The sequence below is a fragment of the Homalodisca vitripennis genome, chromosome 3 (genome assembly GCF_021130785.1).
Source record: "Homalodisca vitripennis isolate AUS2020 chromosome 3, UT_GWSS_2.1, whole genome shotgun sequence".
Lineage (NCBI taxonomy): Eukaryota > Metazoa > Arthropoda > Insecta > Hemiptera > Cicadellidae > Homalodisca > Homalodisca vitripennis.
Genome location: NC_060209.1, coordinates 120,627,389 through 120,649,390, shown reverse-complemented (window position 1 = coordinate 120,649,390; position 22,002 = coordinate 120,627,389). Strand labels below are relative to the sequence as shown.

Genomic DNA, 22,002 nt, shown 5'->3' with positions numbered 1-22,002 from the left:
CCCACGCCTTAGAAGAAATGAAATGTGTATTGATAGTAACTTAAAAATTACAATTCTTATAGTTCTTCCACAAATATTGTACCTAAATAGATAGATGGCAATTAAAAGTAATGCCCACGTTTATTATTGAAAAACACGCAATGATTTTTTCTTATACATTAAGAAAGCAAACAACGAATACTTATATTTAATCATGGCCTACTTTCTAAGTGTATTAAAAACTTTTGAGATAATGTTCCCCGAATAACACAGAATAGTCGAATACAAATTTTTAAAGTACACCTCCAATTTGAGTTAAGTTATTCCAAATAAAACAAGAAACACAAAGAATTCTGGCACATTTTGGAGATATTTACCGGTTTCTTACCTCTTGTTTGTGCAATTCTTCTATTTATATCCTCAAGGTACCACTTGGAGGGATTCATAATAAAAAAACTTTGACTTACATATGAAACTACACCATTTCTGAAGAGGGGTTGAAAATTTTCATACAAAAGCTCCTTGGTAGGTCGCCTAAATATTCCCAGAAGTACATTGTTTTATATCCATTTATAAAAAATTAACAGGGCGAGATGACTTTTAATCAATAATCTGCATTATTACTCCTACATTCAAAGGATGGCTTACAATCACAATTAGACAAGTCAGAATTCACAGACCACCCATTTTACTTCGTTACTATGCATCACATATTTTTCATTAGTTTCCATAACTGCTATATTATAATCAAATACAAAATGGCAATGTTTCAAGCAATAGCTATATCTGTTTGCGTAGCAGCTTAATTACCTACCTTCCATTATTGTTACTCTTATGAAACATGTGATATTTTCATAACAATTACAAAACATTAGAAATAAGCCACTTTCACATTCTAAAAACAAATCGGTAGTTTACAGGGTTGATAGCCAGTGGCAAGGCCATGACTCCCTTAGACAATTACAGCAATGGTGTTTATATCTGACATCCCTGCTCAGTAGGCATTATGAACAATATAAAACAGTTTTGTGTGATCATAAATCTGTTGACATTTTCACATTTTCCATACTAACATCGGATGCTCCTCAAAGTATTCCAAAGACTTATAACCTTTTCACCTCGAAGTGATTGTGATTGAATTGAATTGGCTGAGTGGTGGGAGATACTACCATGATGGTCCTAACTTCGACATCACTATGAAACTCAACACGAACTACGTCGCAATTCTTAACGTATCTTCACAAAACTTGATATGGATGTTCAAGTGAGTGGCTGTTCGATAAGGAGGCCAATCGGAATGAAAGGGTCGGAGCTTTAGGATAAAAACAACTTTATCCACACAACTACTATAATAGATAACTTGGGCCCAGTTTAAGTTTCTGGCACACTTTCGTAACAAGAGGATGGAGGCATACGGCTAACCATTTCATGAACAAATACGCTAGATGCCTTATAATTGGATGGATTTTAGCCACCCAAAATTGACATGGATGTTCTGAAGAACAAACAATAACCAAAGATATATTGTATGCGGCTCTGGGACCAAGGTGACGGTGCTCGAAGGCCAAATCAGTTTTTAACACAACTAAGTTACTGTGCCTCTCCGGCTTAGCCGGAAGAATCACTTAGATTTTGAACCTGAAATGTTAATAATGTATTAATCAGGGGTTTTACATATGTACTCAGATATGAGTAAATAAAAACCTGCTTGGAAATGCCGCCATATTGATACAAAATAGTCTCCCAAGTTGTTGGCCAAAACCTTAGCCAAGATAGCATACATTTTGTTGGACTAGTTTCAGCATTAATTTCCCCAGTTTGTGGAGATAGAACAAATCTTCTGGAATTTATATTTAATCAATATCTCAAAACCTTCGAGATACAAAAAAATTAATTTTGAGTTTAGCTCCATTTCACCTTCCTTTTATTACAGCGTCTCGCTGTCTCAGACTTGACTCCTGGAATCTGGAACCATTTTGGTATGAAGAGATCCAAAGAAAGTCGGCGACGAAGAAGCTTATGTCGTTTCGACATCAGAGACACCTATTAATAGGTGAAGTGGTGGTCACATTGTCTCATCAGGTATACAATTGTTGGCTACAAAATATTTCATTTCAAGCTTATTCGTCATAGACTTTCTTTGGATCTCTTCAGACGGACATGACTCCAGATTCCAGGAGTCAAGTCTGAGTGCGTCAGAAAGTTGTCGCTTTGTTTAGTGTCTGTCTGTCCATATGTGTTTTATTACAAAAAATACCACACACATCTCAAATCCTATTGGAGCAAATAACATGAATCTTGGCATTTATGTTAATCTAAGTAAAGAGACATGAACAAAAATTTTAATAAATGCAATTTAAAAAATGTAGCACTTGTTTTCACAATGAAATGTTTCAAAGAGTGTTAATCCTACTTCAAAATTGTAAAAATAATTATTTATGTTAAATGTTACAAAAAAATAACAATACCAAATTTGTTGCAATTATTTAAAAAATAAAATAATGTTATCGATTTCAGTTTGGTTCATTACATGTGAAAAGTCTTAGATCCAAGTGCTGGTTTTTGTTTGAATATCTGTCTTTGCATAATTAACAGCTGTTATCTAATTCTATTCTAATAATGTAATATAATAACTTAAAATTATCAATTAATTGTTTCTGCAACAATATAATTATATTTTTTCAAAATAAGGCTATGACGTGTTGTAATTATTCTTTTTGAATTCGGCTTTGATTGGTATTCACTGACACTATTTATTCCAATACTTATTCCAGCAATTATTTATAAGATGGCTGTACAGCAACAAGGGTACTCTGAAATGCATTTAGCATATGCCACTGCTTGGTGTGGGTACACAAATATATATATATATATATATATATATATATATATATATATATATATACTTTGGAACAGAAGGTGGTTATTGCCTCTAGGGGTCTTGTCCAGTGAAGTTATGTAGACATTTTTAGCAAGTGTTACCATGAGGACATTTACAATAGGTTGATTTTGCATATAAAATGTACTTAATTGAAATTTACGTTTTATGGGATAAATATTAACCCAGGGTGGTTTTTTGCCACTCTTTTAGACAAAGAACCGGAGGTCTAAGGTCAAAACCATGTTTTATGTAATGCTGATACACCTTGTGATTGGGTAAATTATAACAACAATTGGTATGAATAATCTATGGAATAAATGTTAAAACAGAATTATTTGGTTCAATTTTGAGCCTAAAGAGTGAAGCTCGAATTCAAAATATGGGTGATGGACAACTAACTTACATAACTTATGAATACATCGAGTGATTCAAAGATTTTATACACAAATCCCATGGCCGTCATTTTAATGGCAAAAACCTGGCCCATTTTAAGGTCAAAACCTACCACCTTACAAAGCTGTTATGTCAGGACTATCAGAATTCGGAATCATGTACGAATCTTGCAGATGGAAGAGTTAACGACCATCTTTAGGCAGGAAATGCCTTATAGGGGCCCTTCTGAGTGCGGGAGCTGTTTGAGATTGGAAGTTCTCACAAACGGGTTTCAAAACGCAGGGAGCTGTCAGAAACGAAAAGCTTCCATAGACCAGGAGTTACCAGAACTGGGAGCCCCCAGAAGCTGTGAGTGTTGTTAAATTTAACAGGCCAGGACTTGCCAGAGATCGGAAGCTCCCAGAGGCTGTATGTACATACTTCAGCCTGGAAGGTCCAAAAGGTTGTTAGATGCCAGGACTCGAACCTTCTACAGGTTCAGAGGTGCCCTTATCTCCCACAGGTCAGAAGTTACCAGAGGCTGAGTGATGGACATCCAGTGACCAGGAGTTGCCAGATCCTGGAACCTGCCAGAGATCGAATCCTGGTAGAGGTTGGGAGTTTCAAAAGCCTGTGTTCAAAAACTATCAAAAAATTGGATCTTCCAAAAGTTGAAAGCTGCCATAAACTAACAGGTTGGACTTTCCAGAGACGTCATAAACCAGAATTCGGAATTTGTCAGACACTTGGACTTGCCGGAGTCCTGAAACTGTAAGAAATTGTGAGCTGCCAAAAGCAAGGATCGGGAGTGCCAATTGCTATAAGATGTTGTATGGTGGTCATTGTCGGAGACCGGGAGCGCCCAGAGGCCACAAACTCCTAGAATCTAAGTGCAAATAGTTTTTATTGGCCGGATGCTATCAGGGGCTAGGAGCTACCAAAGATCGAGAGTTCCCAGAGGATGTAGCTACCAAAGGCCAGGAGATGCCAGAAATCAGAAACAGTCAACAACTGCAAGTTACACTGTCTGAGACCTTTATGGGCAAGGAAGTTTCAAAGAGAGGGAACTGCCAGATGCCAGTAATCCCCTGAATAAACATAAACATCTACTACCACATCAAGGGTCACTCCTTATTCAGGGCAAAAATGTAGCCGAGAGTGACTAGTTGTAAACTGTACATGGAATTGATCATGAAATGTACTGATTTAAGGAGCCAGGTACATTTGTTAAAGCCAAACATTTCACTTTTTATATTCAAGAATTGAAAAAAAATATATCATCATTTCACTTCTGAATCACTTTATTTGTTATAAAATCGAAGTAACATGTACAAGGTAATTATTACATAGAAAGTTTTTTATTAGATAATACCAACTTGAAAGGATAACAGTTTTCGGACATGTCATTGTTAAATTTACAAAAGTAGATCATTGCATTTTTAGAATTGGGATTTATCCTTTTTTTAGATTTTATAATGCCTCATAAATACTTGACATAAAAACTGTTACATTATTAACCTTAAATTTGGTGAGGCCATCGCCACAACCTAATTCATTTTAAATTTCTTCTGTAAACTTTACCTAACGCCTCAAGTTTTTTTACATCTGAAGAAGTGGATGGATTCTAATCCTTGAAATATAGTGATCTATTTTTGTAACATTAATGATGGAAAATGTCTGAAAACTTGTTATCCCTTCAAAACATCCATTATCAATAATAAACTTTAAACAAAAAACACTAACTTGTTGAAAAAAACTACTGCACTTTTTTTGTTTGATCATTTAATAACAAAATTCTTTTAACTTCAAAGAATGTATAATTTTTAAAACTTAAATTTGTGAGCAGTAAATTTTACTAGCATTTTCTTAATTTAAGAACGAACAGCAATGGTTTATTGTATTTTTATACATTTATTTCAGCCTGTTTGATTTATAATCCCCTCCCCAAATATTCTGAAATTATAATTACATCTCTATGCAATAATGGTTTAATAAAAATAATTCCTTACTATCAACCCATATTTTTCACCACCGATTCATTTTCTACATGTAAAATACAACAAAACTTTTGTGTGAACCATTTTTTCCTAATCCTGACTGTTTATAAAAAATTAACAAAGAAAACATTATTACTTTTTGACAAGCTAGTATCAAAGGTTTAGGTTGTGAATTACATTTAAAAATGACACAAATTTGGGTTATTACTTAAAAAAAAAACCAAAGTGACCCCATAACATGAGTGGATTGTTTTTCAAACTGTACAACTTTGATTTTAAACTTTCTTCTCGATAGTTCATTCCTGGGGACATTTTCCAGTATTTCAAGACTTTTGGTCCACCCTGTATATTGTCTGGCTCTTACTTCATTGACAACTGCCAGCATGATCTACCCCTGAGAATATTGTTATTCAGCAGACTTTCAGATTGTGACATGAAAATCTAAAAATAACAACTAATTGCAGCTGAAGGCCGTTTTGTGTAGCACTGGTTCCGATGACTGTAGGTTCTGATTAATGCTACTATATAATAATGCCTGTAGGTCTAAGTACATTGACATATCATTAAATCAGTGAGTTCTGGTATCAGAGCTTATGAAACTATTGTGTGATGGAGCTCCTCCAACAGTTGAGCAGAGACAGTTATCGCTCCTTACTCCATACAGTACACCAATACACCTTTTTGGTCTCAAGAGCTGTCTGTGTACCCTTTGTTTTCATCATGGACAGTAACTGTTTGAACTTTTTGGATTTTTTTCTTGAATTATTAACAGGACCCAATTCTCATCAATAGAGAAAATCGAAATTTAAATTTAGATGCAGTATTCGATTTCTAGAACTAGAGGTAGTGCAACTGGAACATCCTGAGGGTCTGTCGGATATGGAATAACTTACAGAAGAAAGAGAGTTTTCAGAGGTCCTCTGTTTGGGAAATTTTTCAAATACAAGGTCTCAAACCAGTGATTTTGTGTATTTCTGAGGTGCAGAAGATTTCTGCACAAAAAAAGGTATCGGAACGCTGTTCTAGTTCTACCTCAAACAGAGCACTGGATACAAGTTAAATTTTATTTATATTATAGAATTGTATCAGTATTGTTCTGATCTATACATGTATTGCATAATTATAGCAAAGATATTTTGTATTAAATAATTCCTTTACCATTTTATTTCATTCCAATTTAGCACTAAACAACTTTAATTCAAATATAAGTTTAAAGTTTATTTCCAACTTCGGCTAGATTTGATGCAGTCAAGCATTAATTATTTAAAATTAATTTAATACCAATAAATGATTCATTAATTTATTCAAACTTTGTTTATTTTAATTAAATGTTAATTTATTGTATTGGTTTAATTTCCAAACAAGCCAAAACTGCTGGATTTCTAAATGGTACTAATTAGTTTATAGATGTAACTTTGTAGGTTTATCCTTATAACAACTACAAAATCCTAATATTTTTATTAAGACCCAAAACATAAATAATTGTAATAGCACAATAACTTAATAAATAACATTTTTTAAGGAAATGTTACATTTTTGGTCTAGATCCTTTTGCTTTTTGTCTGAACTTCAATAATAATTTCTTATTTTGCAGCCAATTCTTGCCCTTGAGTAGATGTGAGTAGATGTGTTGATTTGAGTAGATTGGATTTAAATCTTCACATACTTTAGTTTTAATATGTTTATCAGCTACAAAAAACGGAATTTGAAAATACTGAAGATATATCACCAGGTACAACCAAAAGATGTGTGTTGACTAACCTATCAACAGATTATTGGTTGTGATCATCTGTAGAGTGTAACAGCATTTTGGGCATTTGCCATAGTACTGAAATTGAACACTGCTTTCGAGGATTGGAGTTAATCCTATTCTTTAGGTAACAAAAAGACTTGATAAGGATAAGCATGTAACAGAACCTGTTATACGTTAAAGAATCAAGCATATACGAGAAAGTCCAGAACGGTTGAAGAGTACTTTATGGTAATGAGCAGAATAGCTACATACATATATTGTTCAGAATGGCTGCTTTCTTATCTTCCACACTACAACATTGTATTTAATTGTTGTTGTCCAGTATTTATGAAACCCGGCAGCATACAATTTTTAATATTTTAGATGTTTGGTAAAAACTATGAACTTAGAAAACCAAAGGATTTCAGAAAATTCTCTACATTGCATTTAGTGTAAACCTTTTTGTCTTTGACTACCTGATCAATATGCTCAACCATGCCTGTAACAATACTTGGTTCCCCTTGCCCAAATTCGTCGTGGTCATTAGTAAGACCTTTTGACGTGATCATGAAGGCGGTTCCCCCAGGATGAGGCCTTTCCATTGCTATAAATGTTCAATACCATCCTTGTACAGTATCAAAACTCAACAAATTTACAGTGTACAATTAGCTCTTTCTAATGTATTTCAGCAGTGCCACAGACATTTACTGTCAGAAACTGTATCACTCTTGACAGGAACATTGTTTATAATTAATAGTAGCAATGCTCCCAGCACCTGTAATTCGGCTACAACTGATACAAGTAGTGTTAGAGGAACTGCAATTTCCCAACACAATCGCTTCCATTCACTCCATATTTACTTAGAAGCATAAAGGAGGTTGACAAAAAACAAATCTCTTAGAATTAGCTAGTCTCAAAAATCGTTTTAGTAGTTTCAGTTTGTATAAAACTAATAACCTACTTAAGTTTGTAGTTTGTTAACTCAGTAAAATAAGTATTAATTCTCAGTAACCTCCTCAAATTTGTCTTAATACTCCATACTACTGCAATAGTAAAAATGTATAAAATGCTTCCCGAAATAACTTTAAATTTTGTTCTTATTATCCTGCCAGGTCTCACAGTGCCTGTTAATTAGCAAAGTAAAATCAAAATGTTCATAAAGTATTCAAACTTTATCTGGAAAAAGGTTATTTATTCATCACTATTTTTTTACAACTGATCTCCTTCAATAAAAACAGTCTCCTTGAGACTCTTAACACTTTGTTCTAGCTCTCTTAACACTTTTAGAAGAAGTTTTGAAAGCTTCTTTTGGAATGTTAAGCAGTCACATTTTGCAATGTCATTTCTGGTCTCAAATCGGGACTAATGTTTATCTCCAAGTGAGAGAACAACCAGAAATTACATGGTGTCAGAATTAAATCCTGATATAGTAATACAGAGGCACTGGGTTTAGCCAAAAAATTTTGAACAAGATAGAAAGAATGTATTTGACCATCGTCCAAATGGAGCTTCTAAGATTTTGTGGTCTATAAGTTTGGATTGTTATGCAGATTGCATCATGTAGGTGATATGGAACTTGTAATTAGTAATAGTTTGACCCTTGGGTGTGTACTTGAGAGGAACTACTCCACTATAGTCAAAAATCAGTCAGCTCGACATAGATTTTGTTTCCAACTAGACATGATATTTGGACAGAGACATGTTGTGTGTCTCCACTGGGAAGGATTTCCAAATCATCATATAATAGTTTCTAGTGTATAATTATTTAAAAGTGGTAATTTCTGTAGTATTATTTTTATGCATATTTCGTCTTTAAACATATTATGTACTTATATACAGTAGAGTCCCACTAATCTTAACTAATTGGGACCGAACACTATTCGGATTTGTGGGAATTCAGAGTAGGAGGATTTTGTGAATAATATCGACATATCGGCTTGTGAACAAGTGAAAGTCAGTAGGAAAGGACATTTGATGACACTTACCTATCCAACCCCCTCTCACATTCCAAACACGACTCATTAGTCATATTTACGTTAGTGTTCACTCTAGCATTCTTTGATGAACTGTGTGCGCTTATAGGAAATGTTTTGTAAAGGCTTGTTTCATTAGTGTTAGGTAACTTTACCAAGTGACTGTGCATTTCTTACTTATGTTCTTAGTCCTTGATGTCAACTATTAAACGTTACATATGACAAGTAAATGAAGTTCTTCTTTGCGTACTTTACAACAAAAACTTAAAGTGTTAATAAGACTGGACAAAGTGCTACTAAATTGCCAGTCGAATACAGTATCGGAAAAGCAACAATCAGCGACTAGAAAAAGAATTGTGTTAAAATTGAGCAGTTTTGTTCTGCTTCGAGTGAAATTGAAAAATGGCAAAAAACTACTCAGTTTTTATATGAAAAACTTGAGTCCTTATTATTGTGGTTTACTCAATAGATACAGAAAGGAATCCCCACTTCTGGTCCTTTGGTAAAAGAAAAGGCACTTCAACTAAACAAGCTTATGATAGTGGTAAACCTTCACTTTCAGCTAGCTGTGGTTTTTTGGGTCGTTGGAAGAAAAGACATGGAACTAGACAGATCACGATTGCTCGGGAGAAGCTGTCAGCTGATAATGAAGCAGCTGCCAATTGTTGTTGCTTAAAATTGTTTGCCGCAACAAGCTTATAACGCAGATGAAACCGGAATGAAGTTTAAGCCTATCAAAAGTCTTGCTTCTCAAGAAGAGAAATCTGCCTCAGCGTTTAAAATGGACAAACAATGCCTAACTGCAACAACACCTTGCAACAAACAAACTTCCGCTGATAAAAATCTGCAAATCAGCGAAACCACGAGCGTTCAAAACATTAACATTAACTCACTTTCTGTGTATTATAAGTATTAAAAAAAAAACTTGGGTGGAATCCGACTTGTTAAAGGAATGGTTTAATTACAGATTTGTCCCTAAAGTGACAGCATTCGATAGAGATAATGGATTGCCTAAACATGCTCTGCTGTTTATAAATCCTTGCAGTAACTTAAACCCCTAAATGCATTTAATTTTTTTGTACCATGTAATGAAGATATCACCTCAAAAAACTAAAACAGCAAAATAAAAAAATGTACAAAATCCTATGAATAAATATCCGTTACATGCTCTGTCTAATATGAAAAAATAACAACCTACCAAGGATAAAAAAGAGACAAATTATTTTACTTGTAAAAGCCATAATAAAAGAAGTTTTATTGAATAAGTCACATGTAATTAATCATAAAGCTAAAATGATACATACTGCCTCTAATTTGTAAATCTATTGAAAACAGTCTATTATATGGGTTGATTCTTGATCTTTAATTGAGAAAGGAATATCTTTGCTGGAATACAAATTATAGGTTATAACAATATAAATCTACTTGTTGAATATACAAGAATTTAGAAGTGCATTTGTTTGAAATATGATTAAACAAAAAGAATTATACTAAATTAAATTTTCAGTTCATGTTTTGAAAATGTTTTATTCGTTTTTTAAAACATATAACATCATTATGTTTAATACATTACAAATAATATTTATGATTCGTCCAAAAATCATAGGGTTTACATATTCTTGAAGTCACCCGTGCCATCTAACATGAGAATGTTGGGATTTTCCTTCTCGAACTCTGTGGGTTCACGCTCACGCTCGTCCTGTCCCCACTCCCCCAGCGTCTTCATCACGTCTGGCTGCTTCTTGCGCTCCTCCTCCTCCTTCTGGACACCACAGGACACAACGTGTCAGCACACTCACAGAAGATTATAATATGTCAGTGCATGCACTCAGCAAGTCACAACACGCCAATACACACTCAGTTGGTTGTGGTATGTCAACACACACAAATAGAAAGTGAAAATACAAAGTCATGTATACACAGCAGGTCACAATATGGTAGGACATGCACACAATTAACTAAAGGAATGAGTAAGGTGAAAACACATCGACCTCCTCCAGATTCTAAGGATTCATTTAATTATGATGGGATTTCTTAGACACCAAAGTTCTTGCAAACTAGAAATATATTTGCTATTTCTATTCATATCTATTTTGAGATCTAAAAGAATCTGTCTGGTGTGCCATTTCTTTTGAAAATAAATATTTATAAATATAACAGTAAGAATAATATACAGAACAAAATAATGTGGGGATGTATGACAGTTTACATGGTGAGTTACAAACCTTAATTTTAAAATAGGAATAAAAAGTACAGGTTTTTATTGTTGTGAAAACAAAATACTTATGCAAGGCAAAGTGAAGCATGCAAGTTTTCAAAGTAGATGCAGTGAAATAACTAATTGTCATTGAGCTTTGTCCTGCTGTCTGCAATTTAACATAAAAACGGCCAGTTACATGGTTTTAGTCTTTATGCAAAAAGTTTAAAAAATATCTTATTTATAATCTGTTTTATCAAACTATTCAACAATATACAAATTTTTTTTGACCTGAGCAAACTGAAAAAATACCACATTCTACACAAACACATTTGGAGCTTCTCAAGAAAAACTGAACAGATGGATATATAGATACAAAAATAACTTAGATTACAATTTAATGTTAAATGTTGTTGCCCGCTTTATTTTGAGATTAAAATATACCCAATACAATACTACATTTAGAAAGTCCTTCATCCACTTAGTACAGTATTTGTTTCTCTGGACACAAAATGTTAGTGTTTCATTTAACACACATCTACGGTGATTATTTACATATGTATTATGAATATTTTTTGTCACATGAACCTTGTTTTGTTTTAGTTCACACAGTTAGATTGTTAATTTTCAAACCATATCTTTGTATCAACCTTTTTCAGTTTTGTTATCCACTTCTGATTTATTTTCTTCATTATCTCCATTAGCTACTTCGGTTTTCTCATCCTGTGTATCTAACTTTTTATATTTGAGTTCCTGTTCCAATCTCTCTTTTCTTTCTTTCATTTGCTTAATAAATTCTCTGTGCTCCTTCAATTTTAACTCTTTTTCATTTTGAATTTCCTCCAAATTTTCTTCCATTTTTTCAACTTCTACAGATTTTCCTGTCCACCATCCAAATCTGCAATCTTTTTCCTGTCAGGAACAGTTTTAGATGCATAACAATATAAAATTAAAAAAGTCTAAGAAATTATCAAAACATTACAACTTACTAAGTATATTTTAAAGGATTGTGTAGAGTTCAATGTTAGCATTACACTTTCAATATTATAACAAAACAATTTGAAAATCAAATAAACTATGCAGCCTAACTGAGTACTGCTTGTACTAATTTCAACATTAACATAATTTCCCCCTGACCCCCACGGAATGGCATTACATAATATAAACAGTTTTGTACTGAAAAAGCTTAAGAAATAAAGGCATTTGATTTATTTATTCAATAGGTACGGTAAACCTGCAATCTATCTGAGTACCTCATGTGCTGGTTTCAACTAGTGATGGGAGAATCGAATACTTTAAAGAATCGAATACAGTGAATTTTAATTCACCCCTGTATTCGAATACTTTTGCTCAGCTGAGCGTTTCTAACAGACAGGTCTTACTTCTTTTCTTTCCCGCAATCTATTGTTCCTGGGTTATTTCACTTGTTTGTCACGAATTCAACACTGTATTCGAATATGTATTCGAATACTTTGGCTTTTGGTGCCTCGTATAAACAAGTTATACCCATGATATACGAACTTCAGAAGAAATATCTTTGTTTACCTGCTACTTCAGTTCCGTCTGAAAGACTATTTTCCACAGCAGGACTTGTCACTAATTACCGTAGAAATAGACTGAAGCCAGAAAACCTCAATAATATTTTGTTTTTACACAATAATATAAAATAAATATTCATATTTGTCTTTATTGCTTAGAACTGTAACTCTGAAATAATATGTATTTTTAAATTTAATAATTATACAACTAATTATACATTTTTCAAATATTAAACATTTTTTTAAATATTTTTCAAATTATGAATCTCCCCTAAATTATTCTTTTCAAAGTCTCCATATATGTATTCATTTTAAACCTCATATGAATACGAATACAGCTCTTGGATATTTTATTTGAATACTATTTGTCAGAATAAACGAATACTCCAGGTTTGAATTCAATTCTTCCAGAGAAATTGTATTCATTTCAAAAGTATTCGAATTCATTTTGATGTATTCAAATATGTGAATACTCTGGCTGTATTCGAATACTATTCGATTCTGTATTCGATTCTCCCATCACTAATTTCAACCCTAATACAGGAATTCCTGACAATTCTGGAATGGAAGGACAGAATTTCCATTACATTGGCAAGACCTCTTGAACAAGAAATTGATTTGGCTCAAATGGAAATAATATTCAGGGGTCCTGGCAAACTGCATGATTCACAAAGTCTTGTGTCTAAGTGAGACTTGTTATCTTGGCCACAAACTGTCTTATTGGAATGATCATTCAAAGGAGCACCTCCCACTGGTAAGCAGCTTCTCTTTCTTCAAGTAAAACCTTAAGGTTGGGAAAACAAACTTGTATAATACCTGATACCTTAAGGAGTTAGGCTGCTTTACAGAGTATATACAATAACAGAACCTTTAACTCACTAGGTGGTTGGTGGTAGGTATTGGCGTTTTAATAACTTTTATTTAAGTACGAGATAATTTGCATCAGTTTATATATATATATATATATATATATATATATATAATATGTATGTTATATTAATGTGTTGTTAAGTAGGTTCAATAATAGCTGTTAGTTATAAAGCGTGAATGTGACACAAGTTATTCTGAAAAACAGTTCTGTACTATGAAATATTTAAGGTTTCTATCCTAACACAGGAATTCCTGATAACGCTGGAATAGTTTTATATTAATTCCATTACATTATTAGGCTAATCCAATCTTATGCAGCCTAACTTAACAGCCCATGTATTGATTTCAACTCTAATGCAAGAATTCCAGACAGTTCCGAAATTCTTTATTTATACAGAATTCTTGATCTGAGCTCTTTGTGAAGATACCTCTTTATCTGAACTGTATGAGGACATTAAGTTTCACATAGCTTGTAGATCAATTAGAGAAGTTTTTCCCATGACTCAGTGACAAGTTTTGAAAGTGCTATTAGGATCTAAATCGTAATGCAACCATAATAATGGAAATCTAAAATGTTCCAGTTGTTGAAACAATCAAGATTTATATTCTATGTACAACAAACTGAGATTAATACTAGTACAATAGTGTTTGGAAAGCGAGAGCCGATTTCCATTGAATAAAAACATAACCTTATTTGTGTAACTGATAGTAGAATTTCTTCTAAGAAGAGAATCATCGACTGTCAGCTTTTGTAGTATGGGAAAGGGGTTAACATGAGAGGGAAACAAAATAATTACAAACACTATATCATCATTTTTGTCATAGATAAATATTTTGTTGTTTACATATATAAACTACCTTAAATGCAATTAGTCTCATTATTGTCAGAAAATAAGACAGAAACTGACCCAGTTTCATCATTTGGTACTTTAAATTCTATAATTCACATTGCAACCCCCACCAAAACTATGTACCAGAAAGGCTAATGATCTATTTCTTGCTTAAGTATTTCCTCAATCGATTTCTTGACAAATTAGCTTGTGTTCTTACACACTGTAAATTGCCACTCACCTCCCAGACTAACACAGTTGCTGGAGCACACATACAAACTTAAATAACACACATTGAAGGTGCTGATGCACTATGTTCTGTTGATTACCAGGAGTTACACATGTCATTTCCAGGACAAAAGATGTAGTTAAACTTGATTCTGAATGAACAAACTTGCTCCTGCTTGATTTTGTCGTTATGCACCTAAGTAGGAAGGTTTTGTAACTGGAGATTGTAAACATGAATTTTAGTGTTCTTTGATGGAATCTATTTGTAAGATAAGTGTTCAGTATGAAGAAACTGCAGAACACATGTTAATACAAGATATTGGTTCATGAGTTGCAGTATTATTTAGGCTCCTTGAACTAAATAATCTTTATTTGTGTATAAACTCTGATGAATTATTAACATAGTTGATAATACAGCCAGTTATCTGTGACTTAGTCTAAAGTTAAAAAAGTTCTTGATACTATAAGAGATAAAATAAACATACTTTAAGATATAACATTTAAAATATACTTTAACATACTTTGATGGTGTCAAATGAACATACTTGACGTCACTACTTTCCTTAAAGAAAATCTACGTAAACATTGTGATGGATTTTTGCAATTAATCCCAAAATATGATTCCTACTTTAAGTACATCACATTTAATGAAAAAAACTGACGGAAATACACTATAGTTGTTTCTTATGCTCTTTGGAGACTACCACAAGCTCATGAGGGTGAAGCAAACTTCACCTTATATATAAAACTGTAAACAAACTTATCACAATGGCAATAGAAATACTCAACATATATTGTAATGTTTTCAATTGTTCTTACATCTGTTTTCAAATACTAATATATAATAGAAATTTGTTGCAAATCAAGTAAAAAACAATAAAAAGACTGAATTACTGTATTAAAAGAGTCCTTGATCTGAAGACAAGACGTTGTTTATAATTTAATGCATTCATCTAAACAACTGTAAATAAAAATGTGTGATACAATGTTGAATAAAGAATTTGGTACTACCTGGAATCTCTGTGGTTTAATGGCTGTTATCCCTGGTCCTTTAAAGAATCTAACTGACTAGATGTTGGTATTACTGAGAATCTATAGACTGTAGAATCGATAATCATAACCAACCTACCTCTATTATTACATCAAATATGTCTCACAAAATTATTTGTTCAGCCAGCATACGTAATGCTACAATATAGCAGTATGCAGAATCAGTTACTACAAAACTCTTTTTAGAGATTGTATACTTTTCCATGTATGCAATAAAATAGCAATGGAGAAAATAACTTTTAATAATACTGATTAGTTAGTTACAGCCATTACTAACATATTATTATTGATTTGCTACTCATAAACTGTGCTACAGCTAGTAAGTGATTACCTTGATTATTGAATCAATGACAACTATCATAGTATATCCAATGTTCAAGCTCAATCCAACCTTTACTAGTCCATAATGACTATTCCCATTTATAATACTACTGATCAAACATACATTCAGTCAATAAAAACCACTACTGATTCTTGCTAACTATAGCAATTATCATTGCACAAGCATATACTTCTAAAGCCAATTTCCAAGCTTGCAGAATTTTGTTGACAGTTCAGCTGCTAATATTTGGATGTGGAATGGGAGCGGCATCTTTATCCCCAGGAGCATAGCATTCTAAAGAACTTTACACAAGCCTGTCAATCCTTTGCCATTTGCGTAAATATAAATATACTGTCAGTATAAGTAAATTTTAACTCTGTATACCAATTATTTATTAGTCAATGTATGAGTCTTTTTAATCTGCTATTTTCTTACTATCTACTTACTACAACATTTATAACACATATTAATATTTGTATTTATATAATAATAATTATACATTTATTTGAATTTTTATATTGGTCTTAACGAAATCTATTGCATCACTTGATAATACAACTCTGAATCTTGAAATATTTTCTTAAATCATATTTGACTAGATGAGGAATTTGCTAATGTTCATGCTCTAGCTATGTATACATGCTATATGTACACATGAATCCGTAATGTTTAAGGTACAAATCAAATTCCAATATTTTTATCTTAGATTGCTCTATAACAAATGGCTTTATTAGAAAACGAAGAAATTGTGCAAAATACTTCATGTTGGTTAAAGACAACTTTCCAATATAGTAATGTATTCAATACTCCTGTAGATGTAGTTATCAATATGTATATATACAGTATATATATATATATATATATATATATATATATATATATACACACGAGATATATATTTATTTATTTGATTTCTATAAGTTCCAACATGCATCCTGTAAAAACTTTATGATAAGAAATATCATCCATTAACATTTTAATATATATCTTAATATTGAGGAATGGCATATAACATTTGAAATTTAAGAGGTCACACAGAAATTTTCATAACCCATTTATAAAATCGAAAATACAAATTGCAAATCAAAGCATGAGGAATGGTTTTAGTAAATATGAGCCAATACATGTAGAAGTACCTCTCACATCAAATGAAGGAAATATATACTCATGAGATTAGTTATAAGTAAAGTATATCAAATATAAAAATGTGTGCTATATAATCATACAACACATTTCCTATCTCCTTTATGCAACTGTACTGTATTGCATTTGTATTAATACAAATTTAAATTGTGTATAATACTGTAAAGTATACATTGTATAGCATTATCTAAGTATAAACAAATAAGGTTTTAATCTACAAATTGTTTTACCTTTACAATCAGTTAAAGAGGCTCAATATTTTCACCTAATGTTAAATGTAAGATACAAGAAGTTAGTAGTTAAGTACAACTGTACTGTATTATCAATTCATTGTAATAATAAATTAAAAGTATTGAATATAATACATTAGTTTAACACATTGACTGTGGTTAACACAGCTTACTACTATTTTACATGTCTGTTCTAACGTTGGTAAATGACTAATGTTGCAGTGAAGTTATTAAAGCTAAAAAAGTGTTTTTAACTGTTGCTGTATCAACATGCCTCCGATATGCTGCAAACTTCAAACTCATAATGTTTGTTCAGTTAGTGCTATTTTTGTTTATTATGCTATAAAATAATAATACTAGATAATACAGTGTCATCGAAAAATAATGCCTAGATTTAATAAAATTATAACATCAAAACCTTTCATGTTAAATGAGTAATTCTTTCACTGGACGATAACTGGTGAACGCAAGTTTTGTTTTTAGTTCGTCTGATTGTTTCCCTATCTTTGTGATGCGCAGACAAGCTGTGCAATCGCCAAGGTCAGCCGGCCACAGACGCGCCGCCGCTCAGTACGATGTTGACCGTGCAACAAAAAGCACAGTGCGTGATTTGGTACGCGGAGTCAAAGTCAATTGTCAGTGTACAGCGGCTGTTTCAGAGAACATATCCGGGTCAAACAGCACCTGATAACAAAGCTATCGTTCGATGGTTTAACCAGTTTAGGGAAACAGGGACCGTCGACAAAAAATCTAGACCAGGCCGACCAAGTACATCAGAAGAAAATGTTGAGCGTATCTGACAATCTTGTGTTAGGAGCCCAAAAAAATCCATTGCTCGACGAAGTCTTCAACTAAACATTCCAAAAACAACAATACAAAATGTACTGCACAAACGGCTAAGACTTCATGCGTATAAAATTCAGATAAAACAGCAAATAAAACCTGCCGACCGCCCTAAACGAACTGAATTTGCAAGTTTTATGTTAAATGAAATTGATGATAATCCAAATTTTCTACAGAGAGTGTTGTTTAGTGATGAAGCTATGTTTCACATAAATGGATGTGTAAATCGTCACAATTGCCGTGTATGGGGATCGCAACAGCTAAACGAAATCCACGAGTATGTGCGTGATTCTCCCAAACTCAATGTGTGGTGCGCGTTATTTCATGACAAAGTTATTGGACCTTTCTTTTTTGTATAAAAAACCATTACAGGCCTAGTTTACCTGGACATGCTTGAACTGTTTGTGTTCCCCCAATTAGACGATATCGAACAACAGACTGGACAGCGAATCATTTTTATGCAAGATGGGGCTCCACCTCACTACCATCGCGAGGTACGCGCTGCACTAAACGCACGCTTCCCAAACGGTTGGATTGGTAGAGCAGCCCCCATTTCATGGCCTCCTAGAACCCCTTTGGATTTCTTTTTCTGGGGGTACATAAAAAATATAGTTTACGCAGAAAAGATTCGGGATTTGGACCATCTTCGGGAGCGAATTTCTTCCGCAATCTTAACTGTTACGCCAGATATGATCGGACGCACGTGGCAGGAAGTTGACTACAGACGATATCTGCAGGGCAACGAACGGTGCTCACATTGAAACATACTAAGGTATGAAAAAAAATGTATTTCTTTCCGCACATTTTAAGACTACAACTTTTCAATTACCTTTAATAGTTTTTTTATGACAGTTATTTAAAATCTAGGCATTATTTTTCGATGACCCTGTATTAGTTCTTACACTTAAGTAATCAATGGGACTGTCTGGACAATAGCCGGTGCTTTCAGCAAAGGGATTTTTTAAAGGTGCCCAATATAGTAATGTATTCAATACTCCTGTAGATATAGTTATCAATATGTATATATACAGTATATATATATATATATATATATATATATATATATATATATATATATATATTTATATATATATTTATTTATTTGATTTCTGTGAGTTCCAACATGCATCCTGTAAAAACTTTACGATAAAAAATATCCATTAACATTTTATTATATATCTTAATATTGAGGAATGGCATATAACATTTGAAATTTAAGAGGTCACACAGAAATTTTCATAACCCATTTATAAAATCAAAAATCATATGACAATTATATGATTTATATTTTTAAATGATTTATAAAATCATAATATCGTACCAGTTGTAATGATTGATATCCAAAACGAATAAAAATGTAATAAGTGATATTTATTTTGGCACGGTTTTGTCACCAAGCAACACTGTTTTTGTTTCACTGATACTATCAGGACAGTAGACTCGCATTTGCAGGGCAAACTGAGGTGAAAGAAGGTAAATATAATTTATAAGGACTAAAATTGTTTCAGAGATCTGCGGTAAGATTGCAGCACCTGACAGGTGTAATAACAGAGCACTGCAGTGAATGTAATTAAAACATAAACATTTACATTCATCCAAGGAAAATGTAAAAGATATGTTAGGATAATTATAAAGATAAGTTAGGACAAAACATAAAAAAATATTTAATGGTTCTGAGATCCTCAAAAAAGTTACATTTTCCTGGGATTTATTACAAGATTTCTGCAAAAAACATGTGCTAACATGCATGAGATTTTTCATAATGACCAATTTAAGTATCACTTTTATTATAATTTTATTTAAAAAGAATTAGGAATTCATTATTCATGTATAATACATCTTAGAATATTGTGGGTACTGTACATTTGTACTTCTTGTACAACTTTTATATTTGTATACTTCATAACAGCACAAAATAATTAATAAATAAATAAATAAATAAATAAATCTTTATTTGTCGTCGAATTCTTACAATCATTGACAATGTCATATTGCAGCCTAGGGCATGGTCAAAATAAAACAATTTTATCAAAATAATTTAAACTTAAACTAACATACAAAAAAGAAAAAACAGTGCTTTAGTAGCATAAATTAAGTCCAGTGAAGGTTAATTTAAAATAAACTAGGCCTAGATATATAAATTAAATAGTAAATAAACAATTGTCAAAATTTACATATAAAAATTATTATATATCTAAAATGTAATGTTTTTTTAATTCTAAAAACTCGTCTAAACTATAGAAAGGGTGTTTCAAAAAGCCAACTATAAAAGAGCTTAGTGAAGGTTTTATGTGGATACTTATTTTACCAGAGGTTCCAAAAAAATTATAGATTTTCAGGGATGTTACCATGTGACCTATTTAAGGTTTTACTGAGGCGGTGATAACCAATTGCAGCATTGTTTTTAGTTCTAGTATTGTATGAATGAATTTCGTTATTAAATTTTAAAAATTTTGGATTTTTTAGAATATAGGTTAATTAAAATCAAATATGTATAGATTGATAACCGTTTGAATCTCTAACAGAATAAAAAGTGGTTTACAATGTTCCAGCGGTTGAGAATTAGTCATTAGTCTAATAGCTTTTTTTTGAAGAATTAAGATGTCTTCAGTTCCTGAGCAGTTGCCCCAAAATATCAAACCATATCGAAAAACTGCTTGGAAAATACGCAAAATAGGCAGTCCTCACATAGTTTTTAGGAACAGCACTCTTAAGGCGACTTAACAGGTAAATAACTCTAGAAAGCCTTTTGCTTATATATTCTGTATGTTGGTTCCAGTTTAGTTGGTTATCTATATACATTCCTAAAAATTTTTATATTGGAGCTAAAACTGTTATCAAGAGGGCCAAATAAGGTTTCAAGCTAAAAATTATATTTTGTGTCTTTTCTTCATTTAATAGAAATCCATTAGATCGAAACCACTGGAAGCACCTATTAAGGTTTCATCTGAAAATTTTGAGAGTTCTCCAATGTTATTTGCAATGTTAATAAAAGTTGTATCATCAGCGTAAAGTATTGTTTTAGCTGTCACTGAGAAAGGTAGATCATTTTATACTGATTAAAAATAGAAGTGGTCCAAGGACAGAGCCCTGTGGACACCATATTTTTACTGTTATGTCCTTGGACCTTACCCCCATTGATGGTAACTATCTGTTGTCGATCATGTAAATAAGACTTGAAAAATTTCAATGTAGGATCTGAAAACCCGTAATAATTTAGCTTTGTGATAAGATCACAATGGTTAACACAATCAAAGGCTTGCTAAGGTCACAGAAGGTGACCTGAGCAAAAGCCTTATTTTCAAATACCTGATTAATTTGTCTAATCAAATCATCTATTGCATCAACAGTAGATTTAGTCTTTCTAAAACCAAATTGAGATGCATTTAAAAGATAATTGCTCTCCAAGAAATCAACAATCTGTTCGTAAGACCAGCGTTTCAATTAGTTTTTGATAGGACTGGAACAACAGAAATGGGACGATAGCTCCCAGGCTCATCCTTCGGACCCTTTTATATATATTGGGCAAATTCTGGAAACTTTAAGTTGTCTAGGAAACACCCCATCTTTTAGTAATTGGTTTGATACAGGTTGCTAGAGGATTTACCAAACTTAAAGCTAATTTTTTTTAATAAGTTATTTGACATATCGTAAAAATCAAGGCTGTCAGAATTTTTCATTTTTTTAATGGCTTTCAAAACGTTCTCTGGAGTTATATTTTTCCAAGAAAAGTACTGGTTGGACACAATAGCTGGCAGCAACTCATGACTTTGAACATTATTTACAGATGATTCTATGTTTCGTTTAACTTCATTTA

General features: G+C 32.4%; 1 protein-coding gene across 2 annotated transcripts in view; it reads right to left on the bottom strand.

The window, feature by feature from the left end:
* Nucleotides 1-10,156: 10,156 nt before the first annotated feature.
* The window catches only part of LOC124357444 (FK506-binding protein 59-like), a 49,884-nt gene continuing 38,038 nt past the window's right edge, over nucleotides 10,157-22,002 (bottom strand). Inside the window, exons 9-10 of one of the 2 annotated variants that reach the window (XM_046809257.1) lie at nucleotides 11,782-12,043; nucleotides 10,157-10,696 (exon numbers count right to left, since the gene is read on the bottom strand). In XM_046809257.1, the coding sequence (XP_046665213.1) occupies nucleotides 10,623-10,696; nucleotides 11,782-12,043 (336 nt within the window). In that variant the 3' untranslated portion in view covers nucleotides 10,157-10,622. The remainder of the gene's footprint in view (nucleotides 10,697-11,781; nucleotides 12,044-22,002) is intronic. The other variant, XM_046809258.1, reaches the window with a different exon arrangement.